The 14,778-nt window shown below is 48.8% G+C and overlaps 2 protein-coding genes across 7 annotated transcripts in view; one reads left to right on the plus strand and one right to left on the minus strand.

Annotated features, from left to right (window-relative positions):
- ORAI1 (ORAI calcium release-activated calcium modulator 1) overlaps positions 1 to 4,835 on the minus strand; it is an 11,711-nt gene extending 6,876 nt beyond the window's left edge. The window contains exon 1 of the mRNA XM_051785818.1: positions 4,563 to 4,835. Within this exon, the coding sequence (XP_051641778.1) occupies positions 4,563 to 4,676 (114 nt within the window). The 5' untranslated portion in view covers positions 4,677 to 4,835. The remainder of the gene's footprint in view (positions 1 to 4,562) is intronic.
- Positions 4,836 to 5,096: 261 nt separating this feature from the next.
- Positions 5,097 to 14,778, plus strand: part of KDM2B (lysine demethylase 2B) — a 116,554-nt gene continuing 106,872 nt past the window's right edge. The window contains exons 1-4 of one of the 6 annotated variants that reach the window (XM_051785802.1): positions 5,097 to 5,236; positions 5,680 to 5,752; positions 10,492 to 10,615; positions 12,673 to 12,817. In XM_051785802.1, the coding sequence (XP_051641762.1) occupies positions 12,778 to 12,817 (40 nt within the window). In that variant the 5' untranslated portion in view covers positions 5,097 to 5,236; positions 5,680 to 5,752; positions 10,492 to 10,615; positions 12,673 to 12,777. Of the gene's footprint in view, positions 5,237 to 5,679; positions 5,753 to 10,491; positions 10,616 to 11,265; positions 11,541 to 12,189; positions 12,488 to 12,672; positions 12,818 to 14,778 lie in introns of those variants that run through there. The other 5 variants (XM_051785798.1, XM_051785799.1, XM_051785801.1 and 2 more) reach the window with 5 other exon arrangements.

A 14,778-nucleotide genomic window follows, 5' to 3' on the forward strand; every position in this document is an offset into this window, starting at 1 on the left:
TATTTGCTTATTTAAAATGTTCCCACATCTTATTAGACCAGAGGGGCTTAAATAAAGCTCCTGCTTTTAAATTAAAATCATATGCTTACATATCTTTTGAAATCAGTAGCCAGTGCTGTAGAGGAAAATCAAGAATGAAATGGGTGTCACAGCATCAGTGGAAATCAGCACTCCTGGTTGGCTCCCTGTTTTCCTGACAGGACTATTCACCCCAGAGAGAGAGGCTCAGAGCCAGGCTCTCACAGACTGTCTGCACCATTCATGAAGAGTTATAAACAACTCAGAGAGAGAATTGTGTATGAGCCAGAATAACTCACCGGAAATTAAAAACAGATAAGTCAAAATAACGATCTTATTTCTGGTTTTATACAGAAGGGAAACTAAGCATCATTTATCCTTTAGTCCAGGATCTCGAGTCTGTAATTATTGTATGTTGCAGAATGACAAAACACATTAATATTTGCTGACACCAACAATAGAATACAAACAAGGATTTAATTTCATTTTGCTAGCAAACATGAAAAGACAATACCCAGATGACTGGAGCAAATGCATCTTGAGGAGGTAGTACCTCTGCACAGTGTAACAAAGTAAATCTATTCAATAAGCACAGGGTGAGATCAGCCAGAGGCTCAGTGTCACCTTTACATCCTCCCAACTCTGACAGAACAGCAAGGCCTCGAGTGCCCCACGCTGCCTGCCTTGCTCATCTATAACCCTGAGACAGGAACGTTCAAAGGAGCCACAAAACATTGTTTTCATGGCTGGAATAGAAGGACCCTTTCATGTGGGGGAAGATTCTTCAGCGCAGCTCTAACCCGTGAGTGTAACAGTGATGTAAAAGTAAGTGGTGGCAGAAGCCACAAAGCCAGGCCTGTAACGCCTTCCTGCAGGTTACAAAATGCTGCTGTTTCATGTTATTCTACAGCAATCCAGTCAAATACAGATAAAAAACTTCTACAGAGACCATTTTAGTACTTAAAACTGCAGAGTGACCTGTACTAGACAAGGGCTGTGCTGCCTTGAGCACCTGTACAGCTCTGACAGCAGCGGGTCCGGTCCAGCCCTGCAGCACCTCAACACCAACTGCTGTGATGGAAATCAGATTCATAAATATTTATCACCGCAGTCATTCTGCAGAATATGATGGGAGCTGCTTTCAGAAGACCATTCTGGGTGTATTTCAAAGGCAAGAGTTGACAGTTCTTTGATGATATTCAATATTTGAAGTGTATACATTCCCATCTAGACAAAGCCCAGCCAGCTTGAAGCACTCAAAGTATTAAAAAGAAAACTATGCTGTCTGGTAAATAACTTCCTCCAAATCCTATTTATAATGAAGCCAACCACAGTGCATAATTCAGACCCCTAGTTTTGACTCAGCTATTTCCACAAAGCTGTTAATTGGTGGCAGGAGGTGACATTGAGTTTTCCACTTTGATGACTACTGGGATCTAACAACTTCCCTATGATTCCTGACTCCCATATCATGACATTGTCATACTACTGTGTGATGCATCCCTGGTGACAAAATTACACCAACAAGTCAGATTAATTGTTCAAACAAAAATAACCTGCCAGCAGCCTGTCTCCTCTGGAGCTCTCGATTCTGCTGCTCTAGGTGTGGATGAGCCAGTGCTTGCAGTATTGGATGCAATCTGCAAAATATTTCCAGCATTCAAATAAACTGGACTGGGAAATAAAAACAGATAAAGCCAGGCACGAGGGAGAAAAATATCATCCATCAATACCTGGGGTATAACACAGAAGTGAAAAATACCTGATGCCTCCACCAGCGCATGGAGGGAATCCTCCATTCTTCCATGGACTGCACACACCCTACAATCTCTTTACCTCTAACAATTTGGGGGACTGATATTACTTGCTGGCCCCATAAACTGGGAAATTGTACTAAATGAAGATGATAAGCCTCATGGATTTTCCCTCAGACATATGGCACAGGATGATAGCATCCATGGAAACCTGCACGGAGGAAATGCTCGGGTTCACTGGCAGGAGCTCTGCTCCCACAGCATTTGCCAACACCAGACCCTGCAACTGCTTCTTGAGTTCACACACAGTGGCAAATCCTCACGAGCAGCTCTGAAACAAAACTAACTGTAAAACAGGTTTTTAATCTTCTCTGAGGAAACATGACACTTCAGGGCTTGAAACCTGGCCGAGCACTTCATGCTCCAGATCAGTGACCGAGGCAATCTCGTGCCTTTGGCACGGTTCGTTTCCCCACGGCACGCGGAACCAATCCTGAGGGAATAAACTGTGCAAAATGGCTGCAGTTATACACAAAAAGGGAACTGTTTAGCAGGGATAAACTTAGCTCATACTAAAGGATGCAAGCACTGTTTAATCAAAGAGCAAGGATCAATAGGGCTGGCTTGGAAACCAGCACATTCCACTCCTGACAATTCCCATCAATTCACTGGGTGGTCCTGGATGTGTCATTTAAGCTCTTTCTCCCTTGTGTGATAGGGAAAATAGAGGAACAGTGAGGCTTCCTTGCTGTTGTAGCTTTGATCCAAGACTAGATTGTACTTCAGCAGCATTTTATTCAAATATCAGGTGCCAAAGAACCCGCTGCAGTCAGGAAACAAGGCATAGGTGTGACAGCAGAACAGCTTTTCAAGGCAGAAAGGCAACTCTAAAAGATAAGGAAAGTTTTTAAAAAGAAATCTAAAAATACTTGAATGTTAAGTCAGCTCTTCTGAAAACAGACTAGGAAGTCTCAGCTAGAGGACTGTCCATCAGAGCAAAACCAAAGAGGCTGCAGGTGGATTTTCAGTGAGATCTTGTAAAAGGAAGAAAAAAATCGATTTTTTTAAGGGGGAACTTCAGAAAAATAAAGTATGAATGTTCACACATAACACTCCTGGACACTGGAGATTTTGTTAATCAGAACAAAGTGGCTTTTTCCTGAAATACCCTAAACGACAAATTGAAAAGCAGCAGTTTTCAACCAAACTAGAATTATTCTAGAGAATCAAGAAGGAAGTAAAAGAAGCCTCACTTCATACATCCATGGACTTGGAAGAGTCCACGTACCATATATTTAGAGAAAACTCAAAGGAATTTAAGACATTAAGTACAACTTTAAAACAACAGCATTTACACTGAGTTGCAACCTCACTTAAACGAAAATTTGTAAAAACCAACAAACAACAGGTTCTTTTTCCATCTTCTCTCTGACTCGAGCAGCCACCCTGACAAACTGCTCTGACACAGGAGAGGGGATGTACAACAAGGAAAACTCATTAAGCAGGAGCGGCGAGTGAGCTCCCGGCTGGATGCGTTTCCCAAGGAGAACCAACTCAAACACGCCACACGAACACAGCCGCCTGTCACTCAAACCAACAGCAGTTCCACCACCTCCCCGAAGAGCTGTGGTCTGTTTTTAGCCATTGAAGGAGGACAGTGACATTTATTTGACCGTCAGAAGGCTGCTGCGTTTCCCGACAGCATCAATGGAACAATGGCTCTGGAGGGGAGTAAATCCTACGGCTGAAAATACCCAGTATGTTAAAAGCGGGTAAAAAAATCAAGACAAAGCAAGTCAGAGCAGCGCAATTCGGTATTTCTAAACTATGAGGCGTTTTTAATAGATGCATGAAGGGGCTGAGGGCAGAATTTGCAGCTTCGTACGTCAGAGGACTGGACTGATGGGGAAGTCGGTAAGTAACCGTATTTCCACCTATATGGAGCTTTCATCTAAGACAACTCGGGTTACTACACTGGGTTACTTCTCATCAAACCCGAAAGCAAAACACAACAAAATCCATTACTAAACCACGCACTAAACTGCATTGTAAGCAACGCCTCTGGTTTCCGTAACTAAAAAATGAGAAACTTCGCAACTGCAAAGGGTTGATAAGGGATGTAACGAGTCGGAGAGAGACCGCCAACTTCAATCAGTTGTTTTTCTTAATTTATCTGAAAGCAGGTCCAGTGCAACTGGACAACTGCACAAAGCGTGCGGTCCGGGAAGCGGAGCGGGAGGGGAAGCACCGCAACCCAGGCAGCGCTGCGGGGCCCCGGGCCCGGCCCATCGCACCTGACACCGGAGTGAACCGAAACCCCGAAATACACCCCGGTGATCTCGCGCTCACCGCCCTGCGGGGCTGCCCGCGGCACACGCGGCTTCTGCGGCCCCGAGCATCCTCCGCGGGGAAGATCCGCTACGATCCAATAAACCCTGCACTGTCCGGCGGAGGTAACAGCGGAGAGGCAGTTCCTAATTGATCGCGTGAAGCTCTGCAGAGCAAAAGAACCCCCGGGCACCCCGCACGGACCCGCTGCTCCCGGGGCGCCCCGCGCCTCCGCCGCTGCCCGGGAGCGCTGTCAGGGAAGGGGTGCAGCGCCCACCCCGGTCCCCAGGGAGCATCCACCGCAGCGGGGGCAGCGCCCGGCCCCGGCCCGTCCCCGCCCCGCGACAGCCACAGCCGCGGGGAGGCGACGAGCACCGGTCGGCACCAGGAGAAGCGGCGGCAGCGCTCCCCGCCCCGGCCCCGAGCCGCCCCCTCGCCCGCCGGGCCAGGCCGGGCGCTCACCATGGCGAAGCCGGAGAGCAGCGCGGAGGTGCGGCTGGAGGCTTTCAGCTTGGCGCGGCTCAGGTAGAGCTTCCGCCAGGACAGCGCCTGCATCGAGTGCTCGTTCAGGCTCATGGGCTCGGGGCGGCGGGCGGAGGAGCGCGGCGGAGCGGAGCGGGGAGGCAGGCGCGACTCGTCGGTGCGGAGTGGACCGGGCCGCGCTAACACCCCATGGCGGCGCCGTGGCTCTGCCGGGCCGGGGCCGCGCCCGCCGCGCGCCCCGCGAGGCTGCGCACCCCGCCCGCGGCCCCGCCCACGGCCTCCCATTGGGTGGTGAGCCTGGCCACGCCCTTCGAGCCCTCCCTGCCGTCATCTCATTGGCCCGCGCGGAAGGAGCCGGCCCCGCCCCGCGCCGCCGCTTCCCGGCAGCCTCGAGGGACACACTGAGGGCGGGCGGCGCGCGCCGGGGGCGCTGTGCGCTGCGGCCGCCAGGGGGCGCCACGGGGAGGGGGCACCGCCCCTGCCCCTGAGGGACCCCCGGCCCTGCCCTTGAGGGACCCCCCTTGAGGGAGCCCCGGATTCTGCCCGTGAGGGGCCCCAGCCCCTGACACTGAGGAAGCCGCGGTCCCTCAGCGGATCTGTACGGTCGAACCCCCGTGCCAAGCCCCGGCTGGAGTCCCGGGCGCGTTCTCTTGGTGAGCAGCTCGGTTGAAGCTGGAGTTGAATCTGTAGCTCCCGGGGGGTTCGTGCCCCCAGCCCCGTGCACGGCCCCTGTGCTCGGGGCGGACAGGACGGGGTGTCCCCCCCTCAGAACAACCGCAAACCCGGGTCTCAACCCCTTCCTGCTGCAGACTCCCCCCCTGAAAAGCTGAAACATTTAACCTACGTATGTCCTGGGGTGAGGGTCCACCCTCACTTCCAGTTAACACTGATCCACCTAATCCTTTGTCACGTAGTTCAGGTCTTCACATTTCGTAGGCCCAGAGCTCCTGATAAACCCGTTTTTATCAGCAAGTGGTTGATAAGGTTGATTAAGCAGAACATTTCAACAGATACACGTGCTAGTGTTGAAAGATGTTTTATTACCATGTTCACATAAACCCTTTAAACCCCAATTTATTTTTTCTGTGTTTTACAGAGGGGAAAATGACGTGAAGAGCAGAACTCCCCAGCTAACACATGGCACAGTTATGAAGATTATTCCTGAAAAGGTGAGGCCATACAGTGCTTGAGCCACATCAAATTTGTGGGTCAGGAGTCAGAAACAAACCTGTTGCTATTGATTTCCAGTAAGAAAAATACAATTCGAACAATAGAAATAATACTGGACTATTTACAGGCACATGGATGGTCACATAGGAGCTGAATCCATGCTAGTTCCATTAGTGACCAAAAGCATTGGTTATTTTGTATTGCCTTGACATTTAAAACTGTGCAGATTGTCGTTAACATTTTTGCTCTGTTCCTCTCTTCACACCTTTCTTGCAAGGTCGTTCATTTACTAAAGCACAGAAAAGGACAATCTGTACCAACAAGGTCACTGGATGCTTTTCATTTACAAGGCATTCTTTTTAAAAAGATGTAGTTGAAACATCCAAGAAGAACAGTCTTAAGGATTTGAAGTCTTCAGAGGCATTCTGAAACTACCATTTATTACCACCTAGATTTGATCTCCTTCCCTTCTCAGGAAATAAACACAGTCCTCTTCTTGTTATAAACAACTTTGGGTGAGATTTTTATCTACAGAGGCTTTAAAACACCTCTGCAGAAGAACAAGCCTTTGCTCTTGTATCACTGACTCCATGGACTGTTGGCCACCTTCTTTCTCCTTTAGGGGTGACAGTACTGCTGTGTAGGGGTGGATTTGGCACCATTAGTTTTGTGGTTGGACTCATGATCTTAAAGGTTTTTTCCAACCAGAATGATTCTAGGATTATAAAATACTACTGTTTCTTTGGTGTGCTTTAATTCTTAAAAAACAAACAAACAAAACCCCCAGAAGACCTCATCCCACAACCAGCATTTTCTGTGTCCCCCACTGGTGCCTGAGGCTGTCTGAGCACCACATGGCAAAGCAATGAGTAACAAACTGATTGTGATTTCTTTATGACTTTTTCTTGGGAGACGTGATAACTATCAAAAACCAGTCACATAAAACTCCCCATCTCAAACAAACATTTAAGTCTCTGTCATTTAGTTCCCACGGAATCGTGAATTTAAAAATATTTTACACTACTGCTCATAAGCCATGGCATGTTTATGTACATGTACATAAACAACATGGATATTTCACTATTTCTTCTTGTTTCTGCACAAAATTATGGTTGAACTGTTACATCATGGGCCAGTACTATTGAACTAATAACACCTGGGTCTTGACCTGTTCCCTAAAAACAGATTTCTCTAAAGAAAAAAAAACAGAACACCTGCAAAGAGACATAAATCTGGGGACTTCAAGTGTCTTTCTAAATAATTGTATTAAAATAGGCTCTTTGAACCCACTCTTCCACTATTTTTCTGTCCATTACTCTTTTTCCTGTTTATTGGGAAGGGTTTTGAAAGATACAACAGCATTGCACACTGATGTACTGCTGGGTTCATATCACATTCAAAGACATAGTATGGAAAAGGACCTACAGAATCAGCAAAGAAATCTCACCTCATCTCCTTTTTCAAACCAAACCCATGTGTCATTTTAAGCCTCAAGCCCCAGTGCTGTAGCTTTGAAATGACCATTTCCTTTCCTGTATGAAATTTAAAAATCGGTTTGTTAAACTGGAAAACACAAATTAAGGGTCAAGCCTTCTTCTGCAACTACAACAGGACTGTAGCAGTGCACCCTTTCCCCCCTTTCTGTTCCATTTTACAGCTCCATTCTGAGGTACAAACTAAACAGGATACATGATTTTATTCCCAACTCTATTCCTCATTATTACACACCTCTACACTGCCACTCCAGAGTTAGCTGAAACTAAGAGTCAGCCATGCTTAATTAACTCTTAGAAATGTGTCAGTGAGTCCTGAAGCCACGCTGGGGCTCAGAGCCGGGCTTTGCTGTCACCTGTGACCCGTGCAATTGCAGAAGGCCACCAAAAGGGTGTAGTCCTGCCCTCTCCCTTCATCTCGCCCCTCTCCAGCCCCTGGATCGCACTCAAATGGCTACTGAGCGTCAGTGAACTGACCTAATGAAAGAAACATATACATTTTTTTTCTTAATGGCTGAGTTTTCTGCTGGATCAGGTCACTGAACTGACTTGCCTCGTGGCTCCAGGAAGGAAAGCAGAAGTGAGGGATGGACATGCAAGAGAAAGGGAACGGGCCCTTTCAGCAGCAGGCTGTTATTACCCCTAATTAGAGGTAATGTCAACCCATTCTCTGGATCATTTATGCATGAACACAATCGGAGCAGGTGGCAGAAGTCCAAGTTTCTTTCCAGAGAGCCCTGAGAAATCTGTAGACTGTCACAAGGATACTCATAGTTCTTTGCTTTGCCTGCTAAAAATGTACTTCTGTATTTTCTGTAGGAGGCTGAATAGGTTCGCTGAGTACCCTGTGATTAATGTGATCCGGTGCTGAGCACGCCGCGGTGCTGCCCTCGCCAGAGCAGCTTTTCTAAAACCTATCTCCAGCTTCACATGCAAATCAGCACTTCCATTTGTTCCTGTTACTGTACCCAAACCGAATCAGGGCACCCCAAAGTGGAAATCATGGTAGTTCTGCATTAAAAACGACACATTTGAAGTTGCAAAAGGCAAATAAAGGGTTGTCAGCAATCCCAACGAGGTTAAGGCAAACATCTCTTCAAATCTCATCTGAAGCAGAGCTTAAAGTTTAGTTAATGGAATTTCTGCAGGGGAAAGATTTGGACATGTCATATCTAGAAAAAAATTGTATTTTAACTTCCTTCAGAAACCAATGAAATAGTTAAATATCTCATCTTCCATCTTAACCTAAGGTAAGGTATAGAATGGTAGGTCTTACAGGATAAAAAATATTTTATTTTAAGATTAGTTCAGTCTATTCTATCCAATGGGAAGTAACTATGTTTTAGAGGTCAGTGGGGTGAAATGAACCCATTTCTTCATTCAGCCTTCCTAGGCACAGCACTTAAGTTCTGGTTTTAGCAAGAGCTCTGCAGTACAAGGTTAATTAAATGACAGCTCCTAGTTTCACAATAACAAGGTCAGGATCCAGGCCATAGCATGATTAGATCTTAAATAATTTATGTTACATTAATATCCAGCAAAAAAAGTTTTAGTGCTTTTTTCAGAGTTCAGCCCAGCCCCTTTCCCAACAACCACTGCTCCCTTTCCACAGGATGGATACTGTGGTCTTGATACTGTATCACAGTGTTAATATGAGTGGTTTTCCCATATTTTTGACTGTGAAGAAGGCCAGGTTTGTATCAGCCCTGGGCTGTCCCATTCCAAGTGTTGCCTGATGGGGCCCAGCTCTGGGCACTGTTGGAAAACTCTGGCAAGGTCTGCTCAGAGGGGAAACCAGCCCCCAACCCTCAGCAGCCAGCACTTTAATCTGGGTCCTGCAGCACAGGGGTTTAATATTGCTTCTAAATACTTTTATCCTACCTAATGCAGCTGTGGATATGGATATTCTCATCATCCACAGACTACCTCCCCCCCTTTTTTCCCTAGTTCTTTTGAGACTTTTTTTTTTTTTTAATTAATACAGAGATTATTTCCATGGTATAATGAACTGTAGTTGACTAGGAATCATTTCTGTCTTAAAACGAGGTTAAACAAGTGTTTTCTATTTTTGGAGATCTATAGATAGAAATTGTGGTATTTCTGAAACATTTACTTCCACACTTCCATAATGTGCTCTGGTGTTTCCAGGTGTATGTGATGGATACAGTCCTTGATGGGTTTGCTTGATACACCAACAGTCTAAAATTGTTCGTGTCCGAAAAAGAATATTTAGAAAAATGGGTTGATTTTCTTTATGTCTCTGTTCTGTCTCTTTTGGTGGACTTTTTTGGAATGGATGGATGATGTGTTTTTTGCTGATGATTCTCTAGAAACATCCATTTATCTTGTACTCTGGCCTCAATCCTACAGATGTACACGTGTATTTAATTTTAAGTTTGAGTAATCTTGGCTGAAAGGTCGAGATATGTATATATCTCCTCAGGATTATGGATTAATAATGCACTTGCTCCAACAGACATCTGGAATCCACACTTCAATATATAGCCTATAAAACACTTCCATACGATAATAAAGTTCAATCATCTGCAAATAGGGAGATGTTAGAGAAAGATTACATGATTTTTCAAGATTCTGCAAACAGTTCTTGGCAGAAGCAGGAGGAGAAGCTCATTCCCTTAAATCCTGTTAGAATTCTGTGCTCTCCTGCCTTTATCCACGTCACGGATCATTAAAATAGGGATCTTTGCAAAGAGATGAACAGCAAGGCCTGCAAAGTTGAATTTTAATGTGCTTTACATTTTGCATCATACTCAATGTATTTCATACAGTACCTAGGACGTTTAACTGATTGCAAAAAGCAAACCAGAGGAGCGCTGCCAAAAGCCATCTGCCCCGGCCCTGGGCTTGGGTACCCTTTGATGTTCCCTTTTTTGGGGGGTGTGGAAGGGAGGTAAAGGATGTCACTTCAGAGAGGAGCCACGCTGTGGAACCTGGAGGCTGTTCAAAACCTGCACTCTGACCCTGCTATTGCAATCAGATGGTCCCAATATTTGCTCAGCATCAAGTTAGAGTAGCTGTGAGTGGGTGTTGTAGAAATGAGACCCACCGATACTTTTAGGAATTGCAGCATCTCCATCCTGCAGACTTTTTGTAGCAGCAGCTACTTTGGAGCGTTTTTTACCTAGTTTTTCAGGGGATTTCTAACTACCTGTTCTACATGCTAATTACAAAGGCAATTTTGCTTTATTTAAGACATATTTAACACCATCTATAATCCATTATAGGTTTTATGGCCGGTTCTCACCGGACACGTGGGTGCAGCGCTGGGAGCGGTGCCGGGGCGCAGTTACCGCCGAGCCGCACGTGCGGCAGAGACACAGAGCGAAGCCACCACCACAATAACCCCAGGTCTGCATATTATAAGATTATTTTCAAATGTCTGCCACATTCACTCGCCACTCTTTACCCCGGCTTTGCGCCGTTGGGGCCGGACACCGGCGCGGAGCCCAAATTCTCCCCGGTTAAGCGGAACCGCTCAACTCTTGGGGCACGTCCCGGGCGCTGCGGTACCAACCCTGGGACCATCCGCGCCTTTGTGGGGCCCCGGCCCCGTCCCCCCGCGGCCGCTCAGCGCCTGCGTGCCGAGCACTCGTGACCGAGCCCTGCACGGCGGGGCCGGCGGCCAGACCAGGGCTGGTACCGCCCCGGTACCCCGGGCATTCCCCTCATATCCCAGCCAGCCTAGCGCCGGTACCGCCCCGGTACCCCGGGCATTCCCCCCATCCCGGCCAGCCCAGTGCCGGTACAGCCCCGGTGCCTCGGGCATTCCCCCCATCCCGGCCAGCCCAGCGCCGGTACCGCCCCGGTCCCCCGCCAGCCCAGCGCCGGTACCGCCCCGCTACCTCGGCCAGCCCCCCATCCCAGCCAGCCCCCCGCCGGTCCTGTGCGGTGCCCCCGGCCATCAAACCGCGCAGCGCCGGTACCGAGCCGTGTCCCCGGTCCGCCCCCCCGTCACCCCCCCGGCCCCGCCGCTGTTTACGTTCCGGGCACTGCGACGCCTGCGCCCCCGCTCCGCACGCAGCGCCTGAACATGGTTCCTTAGGACTTTGCAAAAGGCATCGCCGCCGCCCCCCTCCCCTTCCCTCCCCCTCCTCCCCCCCCCGAAAAAAAAAAAAGTGCTGGTGCAAAATTGCAAAACTTTAGCGAGCCCTGGATGGCTTTTGTTTTGCCTCCTCCCCATTTGGGCCAAAAATGCAGGACAGGAACTGTTGACAAATAAGTGATGAAACTCTCAAAAAAAATGGAGGCAAAGAAAGACTCTGGAAGAAGATTGGTGTGTAGCTGGCTTCGGTCTCTTTCCTATTCGTGCCTTTTAATTGATTTTGCTTAATTGTTTGCAAAGGGAGCAATGCATGCGGGACGTAGGCAGCGGAGCGACTTAGTTTGCAAGCGCGCGGCTGAGGCAGCGGGGAAGGGGCGGAATGGAACCGAGGGAAGGGCAGGGTGGGACGATCACGGATTATTATTTTTTTTTTTTCCGGTGGGTGCGGGTTTGTGCTGATCCACCGCGCGTGTCCGCGGGGCTGTGCGGGGTGGGAGAGCTGCCGGGAGAGGGGGCAGAGCCGCCGGCGGCAGCCGGTGCACCGGGGTCCCCCCGCTCCAGCGGGGACCTACCTTGTGCGCGGCCGGTCCCCGCCGCCTCCAGCCGCGGCTCCGCGCCCGCCGCAGCTTCCCCGGGGCAGCGGCACCGGCCTCGGCCGGGCCTACCCCGCCATCCCCCGCATTGCACTCGCTGCAGTCCCTCGCCCGCGGACCCCCGCGCTCCCGGCGCTGTCGGGCGTGCGGGGCGGAGGGGGGGGGGAGCGGGCGGGGGCTGCGCATCCATCGCGGCGTTACATAAAGCGATCTGGTTTTTAAATCGCCGCTTCCGGTGTGACTATGGAAACACTCGGATTATGTAAATACCGAAACCTGGATGCTGGGCATCATCAGATACGATGATTCGCCCCCCTTCCCTTCCCCGGGGAATTAGCTTGTGCTCACGTGCAAAAATAATAATCATAATAAAAATGATCCGGTTGCTAACGAGCGTTGGCCGCCGTTCACGGTTTTTTACGGGATTGCAAAACGCATCGGTGCTGTAGCTTGTGAATTGTCGGCGAGTTACGTGTCCCCCGCTCGGCTTTCAGCGCCAGCCCCTGCTCAGCAGCCCAAGTTTGAGTTTTCCTGCAGCCAAGCACCTGTTATTCCTGCCGAGTTCCGTGTCACGAGATGGAAAAGGTTGTGCATGCAGCTGTGTTGGAGGTTGTTTGGGTTCAGGTTTTGTTCAGTTTGTGTCTTGCCATCTTAATTATTTCCCCCGGAATGTGTTTATCAAACCGTTTTGCACGATCCGTGCGCTTTCCTCGCTTTTTTTCTTTTCCGGACAATGTGTTTTAATTGGGGTTTCTGTATGTGTTTTCTAGCGCTGCATCGGCCGGAGGCGGTACGATGAAAACGAAGACCTCTCGGACGTGGAGGAAATTGTGAGCATCAGGAGTTTCAATTTGGAAGAGAAATTAAAGAGTAAAATGTACCACGGGGATTTCGTGCACGCCATGGACGGCAAAGGTAACTCAGCCGGGCCGGGGCCGCCCGGCCGCGCTCGCCGCCGCCTCCACGTGCAGCTCCGCGCCGGCTTCGGATTTCGCGCCCGTGCCCCTGCCCGGGGATCCGGTGACGCCGCCGGCCCGAGGGGAAGCACGGGGAGGCTGCTGTGCGGGGCCCTGCAGCCCGCACCGCCCCGGGGGGGCTGCCCCGGCCCGCCCCCCCCGCACCCGGAGAGCGGCTTTAGCCCCGCCGCGGTGCCGGGATGAGCGCGGTGATCCATGGCAGCTCCCCCCGCCCTGCCCCGCCACCGTGACCCCAGCGCACCACCGGGATGTTCAGGAATTAGGTCCTGGCACGGGAGAGGCCGAAACCCCAGCCCCCACTTAGCCGGAGGTGATTCCTGCTCCCCCTCCGCCCCCTCTTGAATCCAGGACCCCTTTTCCGAAAGGGTGCGACTGATGAGCCTGTTGGCCAGGCTCGGAGACTTTACAGTCAATAACTTCTTTGTGAGCCTATCATATATTAAATTACAGCGTTGCCCTCCCCAAAGTGACTTGCTTTGCTGAGGTGACTTGAATTCCGGAGCGGTAAGCAGAGCCAGACAGCCCAGCTCTGCCGCACGGCTCCCTGGCAGGAAGGCGAACGGGAGAGGTTTGCCCGGGAATCAAACAGGCCCGGGGGGTTGCAGGTCACCTTTATTTACCGCTGCACTGTTGACACGGATCCCCATCCCAGATGGCTATCACTGAAACTCGGCCGGACTGAGGACGCCTGTCTGAGCTGCCTTTCTGAGGAAAGAGAAGTTTTGGCTGTAATCCTCCTGAAATTGCTCTGAGTGCGGAGCCACTAATTGAGTTTAGAAAATTTCCTTTTCTCCCCTAGGCTTAGTTTTCCATGAGCATTTTAAACTCCTTTTAGAAAAGTTGATGCGGTGAAGAAATTAAATACCTATCTCACTTAGGAAGGTATTCATTTAGGAGATAAGCTCAACCCTGACCTGCCTCTTCCTCTAAACAAAACACAAACACCTATTTTTTAGCTGGTAAATGTTAATTAATTTTCCAGAAAATGATTGCATTCTCCCCTCAGCTTCCAAACAGTCCAGTGGTTGCCATTGCTCCATGCTAAGGATAATACAATCCACAGCTTCCCTGGCTTGGCAGCTCCAAAATCTTTGAGCAGCTTTCTCCTTTCTAGGGAACTTGAAAATAAATGAGTGTCTTTTGTTATTTTGTTGTGGTCTGTGTCGGCTTTGTTCAACCCCACAAGGGATTTAAATGCTTTGTTGGGGCATTAGGAAGCAAAGATCTGCCTTCCTATTTGCTCTGGTTTTATTTTTACTATTGGTTTAATTTTTTTTCTTTATAAATCCAAGGGCTGAATTGAATCGGCAAAACAATGACAGGGGTTGGTAAGAACAAAAAAGTCAGTTTGTATGAACACATGGAATTAGTTGAGCAATATATTTATTTATTTTTATTTCCCATGTCCTTGTTTTTATTTTTAATGATAACTCTTCTTGCAGTGGTGTGATTTTTGGCTTGAATGCAGTTTGTCATAGCTACTACTCTGCAAGGCTATATAGCTGCCTCTGCTTCTTTCACCCATATTACTCCTGATGTTTGTTGACTTTCTGACTTGGGTCAGTGTCCATAAAAAATCTGTGGTTTATTTATTTGCTTACCTTAAGCCCTTAGTTTTAATGGGAATGCCTATGGGAAAGGAAGACTTCTCTAGTACAGAAATATTTACTTGGTAACCTTAGTTAAATGGAGTATTCATTACACTTATTTTGAGACTAGCAGCAATAAAGTGTCTGTAATTTTAATGTTTCTGTAAATGGATAATTACAGTGCTCTGATTTGGTAACTCTAAGTAGGAACATTATATCCCTACTTGTCATAATTACTAACTGAATACAGCAAAGAAAAAGTTGTACAAATAGAGGGAAGTACATGTGCAGGCGTGGGAGCTTGGCCTCA

Source organism: Manacus candei, unplaced genomic scaffold (genome assembly GCF_025592945.1).
Source record: "Manacus candei isolate 608988 ecotype Guabito, Panama unplaced genomic scaffold, ASM2559294v1 h1tg000020l, whole genome shotgun sequence".
In the NCBI taxonomy this organism is placed as follows: Eukaryota; Metazoa; Chordata; class Aves; order Passeriformes; family Pipridae; genus Manacus; species Manacus candei.